Below are 22,963 nucleotides of genomic sequence, written 5' to 3' on the forward strand. Positions count from 1 at the left end.
TGGGGCAGCTCTACTCCATCCTGTAGGGTCGCTATGAGTGGGAAGTGACTAGACGGCAGCGGGTACTACGTACCAGGCCTTGTGCCAGGTAATGGTGCTTATGGGGATGAACAAGACACAGTCCCTTGAGAAATATAGTTTTGCTATTGAGAAATCTACACTTTAGTTAAGAGTAGGGCTTCACAAATGTAACACCATTTGGTCATTCTTTTATGTTTATCGTATATAAACAAAAAGGATCTGGAATAATATGCTTGGTTTTCTTTTGTAGTTCTTGAACAGTGTTTAATATTAGCTTTGGAATGTATGGTTTTAAATCTTAGTTTTGCTATTTAACAATTCTGTGACCTTGGGCAGAGTTACTTATTTGAGTCTATGTTTCCTCATCTGTAAAACAAGAATAATTGCCAATTCGTAGCATTATTTTCAGGATTAAATGAGATAGGTCACGCAAAGAACTAGGCTCGATGTCTAGGATATAACCAGTTGCTGTCAAGTCAGCTCTGACTCATGGTGACCTCATGTGTGTCAGAGTAGAGCTGTGTTCCGTAGTGTTTTTAATGGCTGGTTTTTTGGAAGTAGATAGCCAGGCCTTTCTTCAGAGACACTGCTGGGTGGACTCAAACCTCTATCCTTTTGGTTAGCAGTTAAAGCATTAATCATTTGTACCACCCAGGAACTTTGCCTAGTGTATAGTAGGTACTATAATGGTAGTACCGCCTACTCTACTCTTGTCTGGGAAATTCTCATAGAATGTTTGCATACACACACATTTGCTCAAATATTCATTTGTTTCCTCAACAAATACTTACTAGCACCTACTGTATTGAATAATATGACTATTATTCAAATTTATGCATGAATCACTAATGCCAAAGATGAACAAATTGAAGATTTTTACCAACTTCTGCAGTGTGAAATTGAACAAACATGTGATCAAGATGCATTGATAATTCCTGGTGATTAGAATGCAAAAGTTGGAAACAAAGAAGAATCTGTAGTAGGAAAATATGGCCTTGGTGACAGAAACTACGCCAGAGATGCATGATAGAATTTTGCAAGACCAACAAACTACTCATTGGAAATACCATTTCTCAACAACATAAACAGCAACTATAGACTTGGACTTTGCCAGGTGGAATACACAGGAATCAAATCTGTGGAAAGAGACAATGAAAAAGCTCAATATCATCAGTCAGAACAAGGCCGGGGGCTGACTGCAGAATAGATCATCAATTGCTCATATGCAAGCTCAAGCTGAAAAAAAAAAAAACAAACAAGTCCATGAGAGCCAAAGTACGACCTTGAGTATATCCCACCTGAATTTAGAGATCATCTAAAGAATAGATTTGATGCGCTGAACACTAATGACTGAAGACATATGAGTTGTGGGATGACATCAAAGACATCATACATGAAGAAGCAAAAGGTCATTAAAAAGACAGAAAAGAAAGAAAAGACCAAAATGGATGATAAAAAAAGAGTCTGAATATTGCTCTTGAGCACAGAGTAGCTAAAGCAAACTGAAGACATGAAGAAATAAAAAAGCTGAACAGAAAATTTCAAAGGATGTCTCGAGAAGACAAAGTAAAGTATTATAATGACATGTGCAAAAACTTGGAGTTAGAAAACCAAAAGGGAAGAAAACAGCATTTCTCAAGCTAAAAGAACTGAAGAAAAAATTCAGGCCTTGAATTGCAAAATACTGAACAACACAAAAAGCGTTAAAAGAAGACAGAGTACACAGAGTCACTGTACCAAAAAGAACTGGTCAATGTTCCGCCATTTCAGGAGGCAGCATATGATCAAGAACCAACGGTACTGAAGGAAGAAGTCCAAGCTGCACTGAAGGCACTGGCAGAAAAACAAGGTTCCAGGAATTGACAAAATACTAATTGAGATGTTTCAACAAATGGATGCAGTGCTGGAGGTGCCCACTTGTCTAAGACTGGGAGAGACTGGAAGGGATCCATATTTGTGCCCATTCCAAATGAAGGTGATCCATCAGGATGCAGAAATTATTGAAAAATATCATTAATATCACACACAAGTAAAATTTTGCTGAAGATCATTCAAAAACAGTTGCAGCAGTACATCGACAGGGAACTGCCAGAAACTCAAGACAGATTCAGAAGAGGATACGGAGTGAGGGATATTGCTAATGTCAGATGGATCCTGGTTGAAAGCAGAGAGTACTAGGAAGTTGTTTACCCATGTTTTACTGACTAGGCAAGGACATTTGACTGTGTAGATCATAGCAAATTATAGACAACACTGAGAGAAATGCAAGTTCTAGAACACTTAATTTTGCTCATATGGAAGCTGTACCGAAACCAAGAGGCAGTTGTTCGAACAGAGCAAGGGGATTTTGCATGGTTTAAAATCAGGAGAGGTGTGTGTCAGGGTTGTATCCTTTTACCACGCTTCTTCAATCTGTATGCTGAGCAAATAATCTGAAAAACTGGACTGTATCAAGAAGAACGTGGCATTAGGATTGGAGGAAGACTCATTAACAACCTGCGTGCGATATGCATATGACACATCTTTGCTTGCTAAAAGCAAAGAGGACTTGAAGCACTTACTGATGAAGATCAAAGACTACAGTCTTCAGTATGGATTACACCTCAACAAAAAGAAAACAAAAATCCTCACAACTGGACCAATAAGCAACATCATGATAAATGGAGAAAAGATTGATGTTGTCAAGGATTTCATTTTACTTGGATCCACAATCAATGCCCACAGAAGCAGCAGTCAAGAAACCAAATGATGTACTGCACTGGACAAATCTGCTGCAAAAGACCTCTCTAAAGTCTGAAAAGCAAAACCGTTTGAGGACTAAGGTGCACCAGACCCAAGCCATGATATTTTCAATCACCTCATATACATGTGAAAGCTGAACAATGAATAAGGAAAACCAAAGAATTGATGTCTTTGAATTATGGTGTTGGTGAAGAATATTGAATATACCATGGGTTGCCAGAAGAAGGAACAAATCTGTCTTGGAAGATGTACAGCCAGAATGCTCCTTAGAAGCAAGGATGGCGAGACTGTCTCACATTCTTTGGACATGCTATCAGAAAGGACCAGTCCATGGAGAAGGACATCATGCTTGGTAAAGTAGAGGGTCAGTGAAAAAGAGGAAGACCCTCAAAGAGATGGACTGACATAGTGACTGCACCAATGGGTTCATACATAATAATGACTGTGAAGATGGCACAAGACCAGGCAGTGTTTTGCTCTGTTGTACACAGGATCACTATGAGTCAGAACCAACTTGATGGCACTTAAAAACAGCAACATATCAGAGGGATACAATAGTTATCTAAAGCAGATCTTTCTCTGTTATCCCTGTCCTTGTGGAGCTTACAGTCTTATAGGGAAGATGGCTATTAACCAAATTATCATGTCCACAAGAGTAAAAAAGCATCTGCCATGATTATTACAGGTGAGAGGTGTGGAGCCAGGAGAGTTTAATAAGAATTTGAGCATAACAGGAATTTGACCTAGTCAGAAGGGTCAGTGACCCTTTATTGGGGAAGTGATGATTGTACTGAAATCTTAAGGAGAAGAAGTTAACTGAACAATCTGAGCAGGGATCAGTGTTACAAGCAGAAGGAACACCATGTGCAAAGGCACTGTGGTAAGAGGACCACATCAAGTAGGAGAAACTTAAAGAAGGCTGGTGTGGCTACAGCAGGGAGATGAAAGGACAGCATGTATTATGATGTGGAGAGATGGTTTGACCATGTCCCAGACACTAAAGAAAGGGCATCATTTATCCAGTCATTCCTTACAGGGCATCATTTATTCAATCAGGTTTGACATATAAAAAAAACACTGGGGGCATTCCGAGATGGTCTCTTCTCAGAGAACTTACCAACTGCTGAGTAAGCTGAAACATCAGAGAACTATAATTAATTATAACATGAGATGGAAAATGAAAGGTGTCATCAGAGATATAAAGGCAAAGAGCTATAAGAGTTCAGAGAATTGAGAAAATATTTCTTGCTATGTACAAATGGAGGAAGACTTTCTTTTTGGAAGAAGTGTTGTTTAATCCTTATGGACACAGGGGAAAAGGACCATAATCACAGAGGTGGGAAAGCGGGTAGGCGTGGAGCTCAACAGGTAGGTTAATGCAGCTGCGGTGCTTGAGCAAAGTATCGGAAGGTGAACTAGAAGGGCAAGCGGAATCTCATCAAAAAGGGTTTTGAATGTTTGGCTAAGATGCAGGTAGTCCCCAACTTAGGACGTGTTCGAGTCACCACGAATCGCACTTACGACCCTCTGTTTTTTTTTGTACATCTTACCATTAGTAATATGTACTATATACAGTGTTAAAATATATCTGTAAGTTTATATATAATGTTTCCAACCCCAAAAAACAACTAAAGATCAGATTTATAAAGGTACTGCTAATAAAAGGCAATAATGAAAAAAAAAATGAGGTGTTCAACTTACATCAGAACTGACTTTCATGGAGTCATTGGAATGGAACCCCGTTATAAATGGGGGACTACCTGTATTTGGTTTCTGTTTGGTAGAGAAAGCACAGGTTTTAATGAGCAGAGCAACATAATCAGAATTATGTTCTAGAAAGACTGATGTGGCATAGTGAAGGATGGATGGAACAGGGAGAGAGACTGGCAGCTGGGAGACTGACGTTTATGCAATGCTCGTCTGGAAAATGAGGGTGTGAGCTAGGATGAAGGGACACTGTGGGCGGAAGGGTTAGACCTGAAGTCTTATCAGGTAGAAGGATACAGGGAGGAGGCAAAGGTGAGGCTCCAGATGTGATTGCACTGGCCTCCCTGGATGGCCAGCCCTGTGCTGAGAGGTTGCAGGAAGCCACCCAGGCTGTGTGATGAGAGGGCCCCCCCCGGAAAGGCTCCAGGGGTCCCCCAAGATACTGCCTCCTCATCTCACATGTCATAAAATTCTATCAACCTCACATAGCTAGATGGGAACAAAACGTCTTCAGAAGCCTTGGCGACAACAGAGGAAATGTCGGGGCAATTTCTCATATTCTTGGACTTGGTTAATGCTGTTTCTGAGCAAAAAGGATGGCTTTTCTGATATTTTGTGACACCTCGCATCATAGCCACTAGATGGCAGTCGTCACACATGTAGTGCGATTTGTTTCAACAGGATTCTGGAGAGCCTGGAGGCAACTCTTCTTAGCAGAGGAGATAAGACATTAGGGAGGAGCCCTGTGTCCTGTGCCCCCACAGATTTCAAGGTATGGAAGTCTAAAAAAAATGGAAGGAACACTGTCTCTCACAATAGTCCTAATCAGTTTGAACACTGTCTACACCATTTAGTTAAATAGTAAATAGCATTCATAAATATTCATGAGCTCATAGAATTTAACCAGGGGAAAAGCAAAAACTATTAAAAGTATGTGGTCTTGGGTGTAATTTATGCCCAAACATCTCTGAAACGTAAAAGGGGCGAGAGAGCCTTATTCCATGAGATGATGGGCATTGGCAAGGGTAAAGGGACACTTGCTGGAACTGTCCTTGTCTCAGAATTCAAACTTCTGCAACAGTGGAGTCTCTGGGTGGTGCACATGGTGAAGGTGAACGTGCTTGGCTGATAACCAGAAGGTTGGAGGTTCGAGTTCACCCAGAGACACCTCAGAAGAAAGACCTGGTGATCTACTTCTGAAAAATCAGCCACTGAAAAAAACCCTGTGGAGCACAGCTCTACTCTGATACAGGGTTGACATGAGTCAGCATCTATTTGACAGCTACTGTGTGTGGGGGGGGGGGGTGGAGGGAGAAGGAACAGAGAAGCAGCCCTACTTTTGTGATGACACACAGTGAAGGGCAAACAAGATTGCAGAATTATAGGTCAGCCCGACTTTGAAATATCAGTGACCACATTTAAAAGAAAATAGTTACTGTTGTTTCCTTAAAGATCTGTTTTAAGCGCAGCCATCTGCATGTTTTCCCACTCTAATCTAGAAGCTGAGGTGGAAAAAAGAAGTAACATGATAGTACAAAGGTGGTTAACCCAGCACTTTGAAAAGCAGAAAATTCTAGAATCATGCATTTCTTAAGTCCGTGAGTAAACAAAACAAAACAAACAAAAAAACTGCAGTCCTATGATGGGTGTAAGCAATAAATAAAAGAAAGTTTATGTTGGAATTATCAGGTTTTTTGTTATAGCTCCTGCTTTTTTTTGAGACGAGTCCAAGAGAAAGCGTGCGCCAACTGTAATTTCTTGCATGTGCTTATTATTCACCAAATATTTTTTCTCCTGTGTGCATAGCTCTATTCTCAGGGAGGGAGGAGGGAACATCTGTAAAGCCAGGTGTTCTTCACAAACTGTATCATTAAATATAGTCCACCACTTTTAAGTATTGTTATTGTCCCCAGTTTTGGGGTGAGACTCTGGTGTTTTAGAAATTGCATGGGTTACACAGACACACAGTGGTGGAGCTGAGATTTGACGCCCACTGTGTCTGCTCCCAGGGCTGAAATTCTTTCAGTTATTCCAGACTACCTTCCATACGGAGACTGAAAAGGACATCACCCTGCCCTTGAAGAGGTAATGGGGGGGCCACACAGCAGAGCACAAGAACAGTTAAAGGCCTGTAATTTACTCATGGGTCTAGCCGTGGCTGCAGATCAAGACCAAAGAAGGTGGCCACGTACAAATTTGGAATCCCTGGGGAAGGCACCACTGAAAGGCTATGGAGTCCTGTACATCCAGCACGATGGGGCATAGTGCCTTTGAAGGGTGGGGCCTGATTGCACAGGGTGTAATTCCTAATTCCATGCCTCTGTGCCTTGCTCATGCTGTGCCAGGAGGGCTCTTCTGTCTGCAAGAGCTACCTCCTCCAGGAAGCCTTCTCTGATTCCTTCTTGCTCTTCCATGAGTGAATCATGGCCTTGTCTGTGTCACTGGTCTACCTTCTTTTACTGCTGTCGCTGTGGCAGCGTGATGTAGGGAGTTTGTTCACAAGTCTGTTCATCTCTGCATCAGCTGCACCTGGCATGGTGCCTGGTACACAGGAGTGAAATGCGTATCTGTTAATGGATGAAAGAACGAATTAATTTGTTCTGGTAGCTGAGTAGAGGAAGGCGAGGCCTTTCTGAGGCTTGTCTCTTTTCTTCATTTGCAATTCCACTCCACATTGTAAAAGGACGTACATATGGCTTTGTGCTTCTTCAGGTTTCCAGAAAAAGCTAACTGGATAGGTTCCATCTGACTCTATGCTTGACTTAAATATTAAACTTAATTACTTAGGCTATTCCAAGGGAACCACTCAGCTGTCAAGGTGCCTCCCAACATACACAGGTTTTCAATTTGAAGCAATCTACAGTCATTAACTCTCCCTGCCTCCCCGTAACTTCCATCGGGTTGAATAGCAGACAGTGACATTTTAAATCGAAAAGGGAAGGGGTAGGGGCGTAAAAGGGGCAAGAGGGTGTTGAGATGTGACCTGATTGTCAAGAGCAGAAAACACTGCATCAAAACGTACCCCTCCCCCATTCCCCGAGTCATTCCTTTGGGTTTTTAATGTAAACTAAAGATAAACTGGATGGAAAACTGGCTGGCATGGAAGCATCTTAATACGATTTATGTGCTCCCCTCAGCTTTCAATGTATACAGTTGACTAACGCCTTCCGTTCCTGCCCCCCAAAAAATTAATTGAGGGAAGAATGGATTTGCCAGGAGAGCTTATTCTCAGTGAATAAATATTAATAGGTTTAATACCAGCTGCATATTTTAGAGGTCCTTGGAAACCAGGTCTGGGGCAGTGTTTGGGTATGGAGAGTCCACACTGGTGTTCAATCAGTTCACTGTCCCCAGTATCCTAGGATCCGTATCTTCAGCTAATGAGATCAGGATTCTTCTTGAGGCAACTACTTGAGAACCATAGCATCTCTGAGCGGCCATGCTGCCAAAAAAACTCTATTCCAGTTGCTGTTGAATCCACTCTGACTCATGGTGACCCCATGTGTACATGGTCCCTTTATTTTAAGGCAAGGAAAGAGGCTTAGAGGAGTTAACTGATGTGCTGAAGGTCATGCTGTTGATTAGGGCAGATTTGCAATAATAACTACTGTCCACTCAGTACCTACTATGTGTCAGGCACTTTATGTATATTCTCTCTGTTCCTCACACAAAGTCAGAAACATAAAATATTGTTATCTCCATTTTGCAGAAGAGAAAACTCAGAGACAATAAGCAATTTGTTGTATTTATGACATTTTGATACGGCTATTTTGATACCATGATTATATTTCCATTGGGCATCTATACAGTACTCCAAAAACCAACCATTTAAACTTCAGATTTTTAATATTACCTAACAATGAGTTCAACAGATCTCTTTGGTCCATCCCTACCCTCTGGTCCCATCTTTTATGGGATGACATTCAGGACTGGGGGATGCCAGGGATGGGAAATGTCAAAGATGGGTTAAAGGCCAGGTGGGGAAGGTCCCTGGGTGGTACAAGTGGTTACCAAAAGGTTGGCAGTTCGAACCCTACCAGTGGCACTGAGGAAGAAACAGGCCTGGCGATCTGCCTCCCTAAAGATTGCAACCAAGAAAACCTTATGGAGCAATTCTACTCTGTAGCACATGGTGTCTCCAAAGTCACAAAACACCATCACCACCACCAATAACAAAATCAACAAAACAACAAAAAGGCTAGGTGGGGGCTGGTGGTCAGGAATGGGATGAGGTCAGGGACAGATTAAACTGCAGGGATTGAGTGAGGGTCAAGGTGCGGGTGAGGGTCAGGGCTGGAGCGAGGTCAGGGTTGGACTAAGTGTCAGGAATGGGGCAAGGTTTCCTGTTGTGCACTCCCCTTGATAATAAAAACACTGGAAGTTTAATGATTTATTTTTAGGTTGCTTCAAAATATTCCTCCTCACGTCCCCTCCCCCATGTAATCACGGGCTCTGAACTCCCAGGAAAGCACTCCTTCCTCTCCAATGTTCAGTCTCCTGCTTAGCACATACTTATTTCGCTCAATACAAGGAAATCCTTAGATGCAGAGTCAGAAAATCTGCTAACAGCCCAGCAAGATAGGCATTAACCTGAGGCTCAGAGAGATTAAGTACTTTTTCCAAGGACACACAGCTGCCTCCTCATAGTAACGATATAGCCAGTGTTGTCTGACTCCAAAGACCAAGGTTGTCCTGGTGGACTTGGTTTCACGCCTCTCCTTCTGGACTAGTGCAAGACATGCTCTCTCTATCTGTGGGGTGGACCTTGGTCTGGGAGTGCAGAAGCTGCAGAGGCTTAGGTGGTCAGGCAGTGGGCTTTTTCATCTAGCGGTCCTCTTCCCCACCTTCATCTGCCATCACAGGCTATGCTGGAGATTTTTTATCCTTCCAGATGCACTCCACCTTTTTCCATCCCACTTTGTGCCCTGGGAGACTGACCATTACGACCATATCCACAGGGTCCCCTGACCTAAGGCAGGGGTGGAAAATGGGAAGATGGTATGAGACTGAAGTCAGGCATTTGTTCCTTGGCTCCCTTCCTGCCAGATCAATGTGGGTTGGCTGTGTCCCTTACCAAAGATAGACCACCCTCTCCTATGCCCCCTCTGGGTTCTAGGATTGGCTCTCTTCCTTAGGCTTAGGCATGGTAATGGCTCCCACACTTCACCTGCCCTGAGAGACTACACTGCCTTTGTTGGTTTCCTTAAAACACACCTTTGCAAATAAAGCTTCTTGAAAACCCTCCTCAGACTATCTGAGTGTGCTATCTATTCCCTGCCAAAACTACTGATTCCTCTACCTTCTTGGATATCCCCAGTCCTAAAGATGCATTATTCAACTCCATTACTCAAAGGAGAGTTGCAAAAAGAGGTTATCATCATAGATTTTAATAGCTCCTTGAAGAATTTTGGGAGCTTGCTGAACGGTGACCTGCTGCCTTCCTTTCTCCGGTTTTGTGAATAACCGATTTCCAAAAACTCTTGCCCTGGAGCTCTTAAATCCACTCAGGGACTTGAAAAAATGGCATGATTTTTGCTAAGTCAAAGGAAAATAAAGGAAATTTAAATGCTGTCACACATTTTCCCCAGTGGAATTGATTGGCACTGAGTCCACTGTAAGCAGAGGCACAGTTGTGCTGGGAGGATGGTGGGGAAATATCTGAGGTCAATTCAAATAAAAGTCCTCTCTGAAAACTGCCAGAGTCTGGTCTGGCTGCAGAATTGGACCTGCAATTTCCTAGGTGACTTGAGAGAGCACATAAAGCCCTGAAGAGGGAAGTTGCAGTTGGACCACGCTGGGGTTGCCAAGAGATGGCAAGTGCATAGGTCAAGGTTCTCAGAGGAGACCAAGTTGTTATGTGCAACTACAGAAATGAGGGAAAAAGCACCTTTCATGTCTTTTTACTACCTTACCATATAATTTATTATTCAAACTAGAATTTTTTTTACACTCAAAGAGGGTGTTAAAATAAGCACCCTGTGGCAACAGACATAAACTGGGACTGTCCCAGACAAAACGGGGTATAAGGTCAGCAATGAACAGAGGAATGTCTTCCTCAAGAACAAGACCTTGTGGTTGTCATATTTGGGTATATATGCTCAATATTTTACAAGCTTCATATCATTTAATTTTCACCACAATCCTAAGAAGTAGGTACTATTGTCATACTCACTTTGCAGAAACTGAGACTTGATCAAGAAACATGTCCCACATCACATAGCTGGCAGGGCTGGGATAAAAAAACCTAGAACTGAATCTGAAGCCCACGCTTTTAACCACTGTGATATGCTGTGTAGAATATTAAATATTAATATCTTAGGAAGGTATTAAGGGGAATCAGAGTAACTGTATCTAACCTGGGAGAGCTCTAGTTGATTAAATCCTAATAGTTCATTGTATAGATGGCTGGAGGTGGGTGGGATGAGAGAGGAAGCAACTTCGCCAAGCCTACAGAGTAGGTGTAGAAGTGGTTAGTTGCCTATTCAACATCCATTGACCTTTCTCCTCCTTCTTCAGGGAATCCTACTTTTGTAGGTCTTTACCCTTCTCTAAGTGGCTATGTGTTTCAAGGTAGGCTACCCCATCACCAATCCCCTATCACCAATCCTAGGGGGTGATGTTGATTGTTCTAATACGCCATGGTAATCCCATTCCCCTCACTGACACGGGCAGATGACACAATTTTGGACAACATATGAGAAGACTCTACTGGAAGGCTTCTGGAAAGGTTTCCTCACTTCTAAAAAGAGCCACAGAAAGACACCTGTAGGTATCTATGGATCACAAGAAATGTTCCTGATAGAGGGGAAAAGTATTAATACTTCTATTATTTATTACTTAAAGCCCTGGTGATGCAGTGGTTAAGAGCTTGACTGCTAACCAAAAGGTCAGCAGTTCGAATCCACCAGCTGCATCTTGGAAACCCTATGAGGCAGCTCTACCCTGTCCTACAGGGTCGCTATAAGTCGAAATCAACTTGGCAGCAACTGGTTATTATTTCTTACTTACTGTGCCACGTTTCTTACTAGGTGCTTATATAAATGATATTATTCTCGGAACAAAATAGTAAGGCAGGTTTTACCATACCCATCCACATATGTGGAAACTCAGACTCAAGAGCAGCTAAGTCATTTGATTGTTGATCGGTAGACCCAGGATTCAAATGCAGAAATGAATGGCTTCAAATTGACAGGTCATGTGTCGGCTATTTTTACATTAAAACGAATTGGCCATAGATTTATGTTAGTGGTGCATTACCCGTTGCCAATGAACTGGTTCCGGCTCCTGTAAGTGATGTGTTAGTCTCCAAAAATACTTTTGGAAAGTGCTATGGCTGCTAACCAAAGGGTTGGCAGTTCAAATCCACCAGGCACTCCTTGGAAACTCTATGGGGCAGTTCCACTCTGTGCTAAACAGTCGCCATGAGTCGGAATTGACTCGATGGCAAAGGATTTGTCTTTTTTTTTGTCTTTTTCGTGTGTCCAGGTGGCGTTAGGTTCTGTGCCTGCAGAGCTGTAGGCCCTTGGAGGCTTGGCCTAGAAGTCAGATGGTTCCTCCAGCAGACATCTCTGTCTAATGGCGCTCTGAAACGGTAACCACTTAGGGGCATGCATGTGGTCTGGGAGATGCAAATCATTCAGTATTTCTGGCTCTGACAACATGAGTAGGAGGATCCTTTTGTCTTGTCTAATGTCTTGCTGTCAACTTTGACCACTTGGAGATTTTTGCCTTAAGTCTGCCATCGTCAACAAATGGTAGGTAACATCATGTGATTGCTACTTTGCACAATCTTTGTAACTTGTTTGTTTTCTTGGCAGAATTAACTCGGCTGACTGGTGTCAGCCCAATTTTATGTTCTTTAGGAAAAGCTATGCAAATTCCTCCAAATGAAGATAAAAATATCTGCCTCATAAAGTTATGGTGAGAACCGATGAGTAAATGTCCCTAGTACAGTGCTGTCACATGACAGGAAACAGAACATGCTAGCTCCTTAATCCCTCCTTTTCTTCCTTCAAATTTTTGCTCAGTGATCATCTTCTCCATGCAGCCTCCCATGACCACTGCCATTGCTTGTATCCTGTTTCTCATCTAACATTCTATCTAGTTTACCTATGTATTATGTCTATTGTGTGTTGTTTGTCTCTTCCTGCTGTAATGCAACTGCTTGAAGGCAGGGATCTTAGTCTCTTTTGTTCAATGGTATATCTAAAGTATCTAAACAGTGTAAGGCACATAGTGGGTATTCAATAAATACTGTTGAATGAACAAGTTTATTCTACGAGGTGGTCTAAGTTCCTGGAGCTGGTTGAGTAGGTCAAAAAGAAGTAGAGGTTGTGAATTACATGGTTTGACTGAGTCTCATCTAACTTCAGGCCCTTGACTTTTTTAAGGATCAGTACAAGAATTAGCCAGAGGGGAAATATTTTTGTATCTTGCAAATATGATCCACTCTGTTATTCAATGTCAGTTAAAAAATTATTTTTGAGTTTAGTACCAACGACTATTCAACCTCCTGTTTTATTGCTGATTATAAAGCTTTCTGACCCATCTTATATTTCTTTTTGTCATAGCTGCCAGGAATATCCTAGGTAAATTTAATTCCCAAGGCACTGACGACCTTGCTCTTGCTTTTAGTTGAAATTATTTACTTTTTTTTTTATATATAGATTATTGATCTCTGGCTTGGGGGAAAAAACACACTTCTTCTGTTATCCCACTAAGTAAAATTATCTTTCTCTGCCTTTCTTTGCCTACCTACCTGTCTATCTCATTCCTGCTCTATGCTCTTACCTCTGCTCCTCAACTTCTTGGGTATGTTGTCCTGATTCATTTATTTCACAATTTCTTACTGAATGCCTGCTATACACCAGGCATTGAGAATACAATAGTGAACAAAGTCTCTGCCCCAGGGCTCTTACAATCTAACGAAGGAGAAACATATTAAACAAATAAAAATCTGATTAAATATGCATCAGATATATTGTGAAGTTTATAAATTATGATGTCTATGAAATAATGTGAGATATGAGATTTTAACAGGGAGATATGATTCAGATTGGATCAGGGACTATGGGTAGGCTCTGAAGAAGGGAGACTTCAGAAGGGAGTTAGTAATGAGGTGTTAGCTGGGCAAACATCAGGGAGAAGACCATGTGAGGAGGAGACAACTGCATGTGCAGAGACCTCAAAGCAGGGAAGCTACTGATGGATTTCCATCTAAAAAACTGGCCATATGGTGAGGCTGTAAGGAGTGAGAAGGAAAATGAGTCAAGGCTGAAGCAGTGAGCAGGTCAGGCCCATAGGGCATTGTAGGTCACGTTCAGCCTTTCAGATTTTACCCTAATTACCATGAGAGGCCTTTGCAGGTTTCTGAGTGGAGGAATGATCTGTCATGTGGAAAATGGATTGGAGAGAGGCAGGAGTGAAAACTGAGACCAGTTGGGAGGCTCTTGCTGTGGTCCAGGTGAGTGCTGATGGCTTGGACTAGTGTGATGACAGTGAAGATGGCAATAAATGGGCATATTTGAAACAAATTTTATAAGAGGAAAATATATGGCTTGTTGATGGATGCAGAAGGTGAGATGTGGGAGGCATTAAGGATCTCTGCCAGTTTCTGGAACAAGTAATTGAATGAACAGAGGTGCCATTTACTAAGACAGGAAATAGGAGGAAAAGCAGGCTTAGGAGGGAAGATCAAGGGTTTAGTTTTTGACAAGTTAAATTTGAGATGCCTGTAGGGTATTCAAGTGGAAATGTCAAATAGGAAGGTGGATATATGGTTTGGGAACTCAGAAGAAGGGTTTGTATTGAAATATAAATTTGGGAGTCATTGGCAAATAGATGCCATTTAAAATCATTATTGTTGGCTTCAGTTTTTGTTGTTGCTGCTGTTTTTAATTTTAGGCTGACCTTGTACTGGATTATTTAGCTTCTTTTTAAAATATTTGAGACCATGGCTCTGGACACACCTCTTAGTCTACTATTTTCATCATCTAAATATTGGCTGACTTTGTGGCTTTCTTTCTAATTGCATCTTAAAGGCAGCATACCGCAATAGAAAGAGGTGGGTGGATTCTGACTATTTGTGCACCTTAGGAAAACCACTTAGTATCTCTGGGTATTAGTTCCCCATCCGTAAAATGAAGGGAAATTGCTGTTTCAGTTCTAAAAAAAAAATCTATGGTTCTGTAGTCAAAGAATTACCAGTTAAAGTAATTCTATTTTTCTAAACCCAAACCCCAAAAAACTAAACCCACAAAGGATTTATCACTGGACAAGTACCACTGGGAAGTTAGCAAAGCCCTGATTAGATCCTGAAGGATAATCTGAAGTCCACATCCTGGCCAGCAATTAATGGTTACACCAAACACTGTTTATGTCAATCTCAGATACAATTGTTTTAATTCAGAATAGCATTTCTTCTGCACTTGTGGACATAGGGTATATGGGAAAAGTAGAAATTTAGACATTTACTTAACAAAATAGCTTCATATTTAAATCTAAGATAAACATGTCTCATTGGAAATTCCTGTGGGAATGGGCATTCTTGAAGTTAGGAGCACCCCAAATATGGAAAGGCCTGGTGGATGTAATAGCATGGATCGTTGACCACAAGGCACAGGTAAGAAGAGCATTTCCTCATATTCTTCAAAGTAAATCTGCACAAAATGTACACTTTTAGCAGCAGCCTCTCCTTACCTCAGTGACAGCGAAACTTCTCTTGCCACAGGGAACGACCTTGTACCATTTGTCATGTAGCACATCCATAAACCCATGTGATTTGTATTGACTGATTAGATCAGATATATTGGAGGTCAGTGGAGAGTTGGGTGGGAGACCAATGCCATATCCTAGGAAAAAAATACAATCTCAGATGAATTTTCCATACTGTTCTTGAAAGATTCCCGCCATACTTGTATATTATTGTTATCAGACCTGACAACAAGGATGTGGTGAGTTTTCACCATCCTTACGTCAAAGGACTCAAAGATGTTTTCAGCTATGACTATCCTTAGATCTGAGGCATCTCTGAGCAGATGAGACGAATCTGCAAAGGAGAGAAATGGGCTGTGCACAGTGTGCTAGGGGGACATTTTATCCCAAGGCCTTCTTTCATATTTTTTAGAAGCAATCTCTCAAGTCTGTACCAGAGCTAGAATTCCCTAACTACCACTCCTTCGACCTCTCCTCTGGGCCTTAAGTATGAAAAACTGGATTAATCCCGATCTTTGGTTGGTCACGCATGGCCCTCTTTAACTTTTATTTTATTTATTTTAAATAATATAATAGCACCACATGAACATACTATGCGGCATGAAAACTAAAACATTAACAAGAACTTTTAATAACTAACTTGAATTGTTGGAAAAAAAGTCTGATAATACTAAATGTTGGAGAAGATATGGATCAATAAGGTCACTTATACCTTATCTGTGGGACTGTACACTGATATAACAAATTTGGAAAACAGTTTGGTATTATCTAATGAAGTTGAACATTTGCATACTTTCAGACTAGCAATTCTACTCCTAAATACATTCCCAAAGAACTCCTCCACAAGCACACTAAAGGATTGGGTAAAAACACTCTTATAATTGTGATCAAGGAAATTCACAGTCAGAAGAGGGTATTCTGTAAGAGCACCTTAAAACTGAGGCACTTGGCATGACTAAAGTGGCTGACACAGGTCTGAATCAAATTTCTCCTGTTGTCCTAGATCTCTGCTTCTGCTTTCAGAATGTGTGCGCCTACCCCCTTGAGTGAACAAGTATGTAGTTATGCTTAACAAAGACTGTGAAAAAATTTTCTGTTCTCAGAAAGAATACAAAGCTATAGTTTGTAGTTAAGCAAGTATAAAAATGTTCCAAAAAAGGTATGACCAGAATGTTCCCCAAAAAGATATTTATATAAGATTGCATTTAGAAAATTGCTTGTGCAGTTTGCCCCCAGAAAGTCTGTGATGGAAAAGAGATTAACTGATATTGTGAAAGATTTTCTTGTAATTCATGTGTAACGCCCAGCCCTCCTGTATAAAAATACCTCTCCCCTTCTGGACTGCGGAGCACTTGGGATTTTACCAAGTGTTGCCCCAGCTTCGCCTATAACAAATCCTCAATAAAACTCTATCATTTCTCTCCTTACAGAGTTCTTGTTATTTTATACTTTGACAAGTTACACACTAGAATATATTTAGAGGCATTATTCATAATAGCAAAAATTGGAAACAACCCAAATGTCCATTGACAAGAGAATGGATAGATTTATGGAATATTCACACAACTGGAATATTACATAGTATGAAATATATGAACTGCAACTACAGGAAATACGGTGAGTGACTCTTAGCAATATGTTACTGACTGAAAAAGGTCGATCCCAGAAGACCATATGCTGTAAGAATCCACCTTATAAAATGGAAAAACATTCAAAACAGTAAGTTCTTGGAATCTAAATGTATGTGATAAAACTATGTTTTAGAAAAAAAGAAAAAAACTGAAAATGATTAACCAAAGATCCATGACAGTGATTATTCAGGTCAAAGGAGGCAGGGGAAGGGATGGGAGAGGAGCACAGAGATGCATATAATTTGTTGTTAGAGTTTTATTAAATGGCTTGCCCCAGCTTGGCTTTACTTGCTTTCCAAACTGTTACTATACTCTTAATCTCCATATGAAAGCCAAATGAAAGAGACTAACTACATTTTGTTTTTAGCTATTGGATATCATAGTCAAGAAAATATTTATTTCCCTTAAGATGACTGAAGAAGATAAATTAAGAAAATGACTGGCTTCTTCTTCACAGATAAAAGCTAAAAGATTGTCAAAGATCCAAAGATACTTAATGGAAACAAACATCTATAATTACTCTATCTTAACATTTCTTCCCAAGGACATTAGTTTTTGTTCCTTTTTTTTTTTTTAGATGCAGATACACAAAATCCTTTTTTAAAAATATGAGGCTGAGATGCATGTATAAGCAATGAAAGAGAAGAAATAATAATGCAGAAAAAATTTTATTTTTAAAGAGCTGTATGATTTTTTTTTTCTGACAATTTTCTTTGTTCCTTAACAACGGGGAGTCAAGGAAATGATGACAATGTCAAAGCCCTGATTAGAATGTTCCATTCAATGAGTCATTCTGAGTGCCTGTTTTATGCCTAGTAGTTTTTGTTTGAAAGGCAAGATGGACATTAAAAGACTTTTTGATGGATAGCTTATTCTTCGGCTGATGTTACCATTAAATAACAGTTTTATAATGAGTAGCTAAGAATGTAACCAGTTTTCCTTAGAGACTTAATAATATAATGAATGTCACTGACAATTTGGTTCCAAAAATATTTATTTAGTACTTATTTATGTTTTAGGCACAATACTAGGCACTGTATATAGTAAGAGCCACTGACTTACACATTCATTCTTTTATTCACCCATTCTACAAATACTTACTGAATGAAGAGGCACTGTGTTAAGTGGTGGGGGTTTAGCAGTGAGCAGGTCAGATATGGTCCCTGTGCACTGCATAATGCTTTATTTCATTACAATTAGGATAACTGCCACCAAGGAGAAGAACTGGGAGACATAAGAGCATGTAGTAGGAGGACTTGAAACTATCTGGTGGGAGTGGACTGATGGTCAGGATAATTAGGTTTGCTCAATATTAACATGGTTGTCTCCCTGAGACAATAGTTTCTGCAATAACTACAACAACCATAATTTCTAATATTTATTGAGGGCTTACTACTATATACCAAGTACCGGCCTATAATAAACATTCTACATATCTTACCCCATTTTGTATATCATGCACTAGAACAAGATTGTGCACTAGATTATGGCATACAGTTTATTTAAATTATTCTGGGCTTCTAATAGTAAGAACTATAGATACCGAACTCTGCTATTACCAGTTACACCATTGCACATGTGTCTAATTCCTACATGAACCCATACAGGGTAGTTATTACTTAAAGATCTAAAGTTTGAGTAAGTAACCTGCCCAAGGTCACACAGCTAGTAGTTGGCAAAGCCAGTACGTGAAAGTAAGTCTGTCTGATTCTAATGCTAATGCTCGTAACATTATAACATGTGGCCAGGTCAATACTTGACTTATTTCCTCCCCTTCAACACACTATCACTACAGCCATATTGATGTGATCCCTCCAAACCAGGCAATTCGGTAAAAAGCCACAATCATCTCAACCGGTGATTTGTTTTCAGCAGACAGAAATATGCATTATTCATTGCCAGATTTTTTTTTTTAACTTTTTAATCAGTTGTGTGGATATAGTATAAGTAGAGCTCCCAAATGGTATACAAATACATATGTTCAGGAAGTAACTAGTGAAGATCCTCCTTGACTGTACACTGTTTCTTCTAAAAATCCTATTAAATCCAATAATTCCAGTCCGGAATAGTGTAAAAATGGCAGAATTGTTTTCATTTTTCATTCATTAATTTCATAGAAAGTTATTCTGTGCCAGATACTCTACCAAATCCTCTGTAGGTTACCAAGTTAAATTAGACACGTGGGCTATCCTTATGAAGCTTATGATGGCATGGAGGAGATGAGGCATACATAAATAACTACGTAACACAGTAGGAAGTTAGTTACATGACGTTGTTTTGTAATACAAAGATAGATGAGGCATAAATTCAGTAAAGGTAAAATCTAATGAATAGAACTCAGTGATGAGCAAAGAGAAATCTCTGTGCAAGTTCAGAGGAATGAGAGAATGCTACCAGATCAGAGCATGGGGGAAAGAATCTTAGACTGATCCTAGATAGAGGTATATTTGGGTAGAAGAGAGAAAAATGCATGATTAGAAAGTTTAAAAATTGGAAGATAATATAATACTTATGACAAATCTTGTACATATTCTAAGAATAGAATTTTGGCACTACAACAAAAGTATTAAAATTACCCTTGGGAAAAAGCTATGTTGAAGTTGTACTGACATTTATAAAAAATTGGTACATAGGAAATAATAAATATTAAATCACTGTACTCCATCACGTCTAGGTTAAATTGAAATTGGCTGCTAAAAATAGGTTACTATCATTTGGAATTTTCTATTTCAAATGGGGTATATTCAATGTTGAGATTTTAATGATTTTCCTTACATTAATTATTATTATTTGAAAATTTAAACAAACTGCATATGGAAACAGGAGAAAAATAGGGGAAAAAAGCTATGTGGAGATGAGAATGGGATTGAGATAAAATAAATAAAAATCCATTTTATCCAAAAACATAAAAAAGTAAAACGCTGACTGTTTCATTTCCACCCTTCTTATTATCAGTTGCTTTTCAAATTTGATTGTATTCATTGGTCAAAGAATTATTTTTAAATTGCTGACTCAGAACAGCCTGAGTTGCTTTCATTATCATTAGAAGTGTGGCTTTGCAATAAAGACAAGGTTGACTATTTTGTGGTTGATGGATGAAGCAAAACGGAATTCTTCAACCCTAAAGATGAAGGCATCGGGCTCCCTGGAAATTGGATACAGCTTAATAGCCCAAGAGAACAATTTTCAGAATAGAATTCTGATCTTCTCTCCATGGATAAATCAGCTTTACTCAACTAAGGGTAGTGGAAATACAATTTGGCTAGCAAGTATACAGTTAGAAATCTGTAAACTAACAGAATTTTCCTGAAATGTGGTTGGGAAATTTGAAAATAAAGGAGAGTTAAAAAATACTTCAGGAAAAAAGGCTCCATTCAGTTTTGCAGTCTGTCCTGGCAATACATTTTAGCTATTCTGGGGCATTGCCTCCGAGCACAATGTAATAGTCCTAACTATAAAGAAAACTTTAAAAAACGGGTTTCCTCACCACATCAAAATCAGAAGAGGAGTGTGTGAGAGAAGCCGAGATATGTGCAAAGCTATCCTGGGAGAATTTTAGAGCCAATTTGATCTCAAGTTATTAATTCAACATACTGGATAATAATAATTTATTGAGTACATGCTATGTGCCAGGGATGCTTCTACATCCATTGTATGTATCACAACAACCCTATCATAAAAGTACTATTAATATCCCCATTATGCAGATGAGGAACCTAGAGAACACTTATGTAACTTACCCAACGTCGTCACACAACTAGACAGCAAGTCTATTCTAACCCAGGCACTCAGACTCCAGAGCTAGCACTCCAAGCACGGTATTAAATAATTATCGGAAAGCACGTGAAAGAACTAACTCATAAAGAGGCAAAGGTCTTTGGCAGAAAGAGTCCCATTACTCTTTCTCCTCATTTGACCTTTATTGTCAGCTAGTTCAAATGCCTAATGTTAGAACATGTATTCATTTATCTCAACACTTCTTTTTTCCTGAGCACATGATATGTCTTCGTGCCACTGGTGTATATTTAATACGACCAAAGACTTTCCAGATGCTCTTGAATTCTTAATAGTCTTGGTTTGCTCTGCTGTGTGCCCTTCAGTACCCTTGAAAAGGTTTCAAACTTAAGATGGAGCCACTGTCTCTCATTTGGCTTACTTTTGCCTTTTAATCTTAAATAAATGCAGGATAGTGAAGTTGGGGGGAGTATTCCAGTAGTCGCACTGAGTTGGTGTGATATCAATACTACGTACAGTGAATCAATGAACTGTTTTCCTTCCTGTGTAAGTAAATTCCTTACATCATTTAAGTACTTGGAAAGTATATACAGATTATCAGGATGCTTTTCTAACTTAACTATATTAGTAGGTTAATTAGGTACTTGTTTCAAATCTAACCTAATGAGTTTTCTAATAGGTAATGCATCATTTATCACACAACTTTTATATACCTAGCATTGTACTAGAACCTGTGAACAGAGAGGCATACAAAACATTTCCATAAACTAAATGGGTAAGTATTGTACATAAACTGCTTTGATGGTTATTTATGCCTATATAGTCTAACTTATTAATAATAAAGTCAACATTTTTTTAGAAGTTCAAGAAACCTAAATGTTAAAGGAAAGCATATAATATTTTTAAAAATTTCATTAAAAGAGCAAAATACTTTCCTAAAAATCTATGAGATTGCCATTCTTTACAAAAAGCAGAATCAAGGCTTTTATTAGTATTTGTAACACATTGTTTTTAACTCAGAAGTCACCTCCCTTTGTGTTGCCAAGCTCTGTTTTTAGGTTGTGAACTTGTTGGAAGGGCCAGTATTGAACTAAATTTTCTGATTTGTACCCCATTTGTTTTGGTACTAAACCAGCAACAATAACAATGCTGTCTCTATCCAAATCTACAGCCTTCCAGCTCTTTCCCAGGGAGAACTCTTCCATGCGCCATTTTGTGTTTATACCCTTTGGAAAAAACTTGGTGTCTAGAGATGATGAGAACTGCATGGAACTAAGTCTCGAGCACAGATGGAAATGTAAAAAGGAAACCAGTGGGGAGTTAATTGTGTGGCATCTGGCACTGGGGTCTAGCAGAGGCAAACAAGCCATCTCACCACTGCCTTTTGACAAGATAGGGTTACCCCCTGAAGACAAAGGTAGAAAATGGAGTCCCTTGTTCTTATGCCTGCTACACATGATTCATTGTTAGTAGCTGCTAATGGCAGAAAGAACCTCAATTACCCAGTGAGTGCATCTAGGACAAAAATAAAATGTAACATCCCTTCCATATCCCCAGATGCCAAAAAAATGGGAACTTTTCCACTGTTTCATCAAAATGGGGTTATATAATAAATGTTCATTTGGTTGCCTAGCTTTTTCTTGTTCTTTTCTGCCTTTGCTGGCCAAGACTGTAGTCTGAATAGGCCACTACCATGAAATCTCTCTCTTCCAGAGTTCTGCTCCTGGTTCGGGTGAGGGTCACTTTGCCTGGAGAGGAGGCGATTTCTACCAGGAGAAGGTATGAAGAAACAGCATCGGCTGTTACGTTCTCATTCACCACAAAAACAAAGACTGAAGTAAAAAATCTGTCGATGTTTTTAGGGAAGACAGAGGCCAGGTATGGTTAGGAAACTGAAATCAGAGTAGTCTTGATACCATAGTTAACATACAGAAAGTACAGGTTTCCTGAAACAGGATTTGGGCACTCCTATAAAAAAAAAAAAAAAATTTTATGGGATTGTTTCAAGCCAGAGTGTTATCTGACAAGTGAGCTTGGCTGTCTTGAAAGCCAGCATGTACTGTTAGGGAAGGGAAGCTGGGAATTCGGTGGCGTGAAATTTGCTGGTTCAAACTATCAGCTCCATATATCAACCGTCGTCCAGAATGAAAGGAGCTCCTGACAAAGCAATCCTTCTTTGGTCCTGAAGTTTGATTGATTGGTTGAATCAAAAAATCAAAAAGTTGGAAACAAAAATTTGATGCTAGTGGGGAGTAAGGCAAACCTGAGGTCCCAAACAAGGTTTAGTTTACGGTACTAAGCTATAGAGTGAGAGATTTTTTTTTTAGCTATTTTCCAACTAGTAGAAAAACAATGAATTAAGAACCATGAGATTTGGATTCTAAGCCCTGCATTACCATCTAATTATATGATCA

General features: G+C 39.7%; 1 protein-coding gene across 1 annotated transcript in view; it reads right to left on the bottom strand.

Annotated features, from left to right (window-relative positions):
• GRIN3A (glutamate ionotropic receptor NMDA type subunit 3A) overlaps positions 1-22,963 on the bottom strand; it is a 206,772-nt gene that overhangs the window by 38,149 nt on the left and 145,660 nt on the right. The window contains exon 6 of the mRNA XM_049896140.1: positions 15,169-15,320. Coding sequence (XP_049752097.1) covers positions 15,169-15,320 — 152 coding nt within the window. The remainder of the gene's footprint in view (positions 1-15,168; positions 15,321-22,963) is intronic.

The sequence above is a fragment of the Elephas maximus genome, chromosome 9 (assembly GCF_024166365.1).
Source record: "Elephas maximus indicus isolate mEleMax1 chromosome 9, mEleMax1 primary haplotype, whole genome shotgun sequence".
NCBI lineage: Eukaryota > Metazoa > Chordata > Mammalia > Proboscidea > Elephantidae > Elephas > Elephas maximus.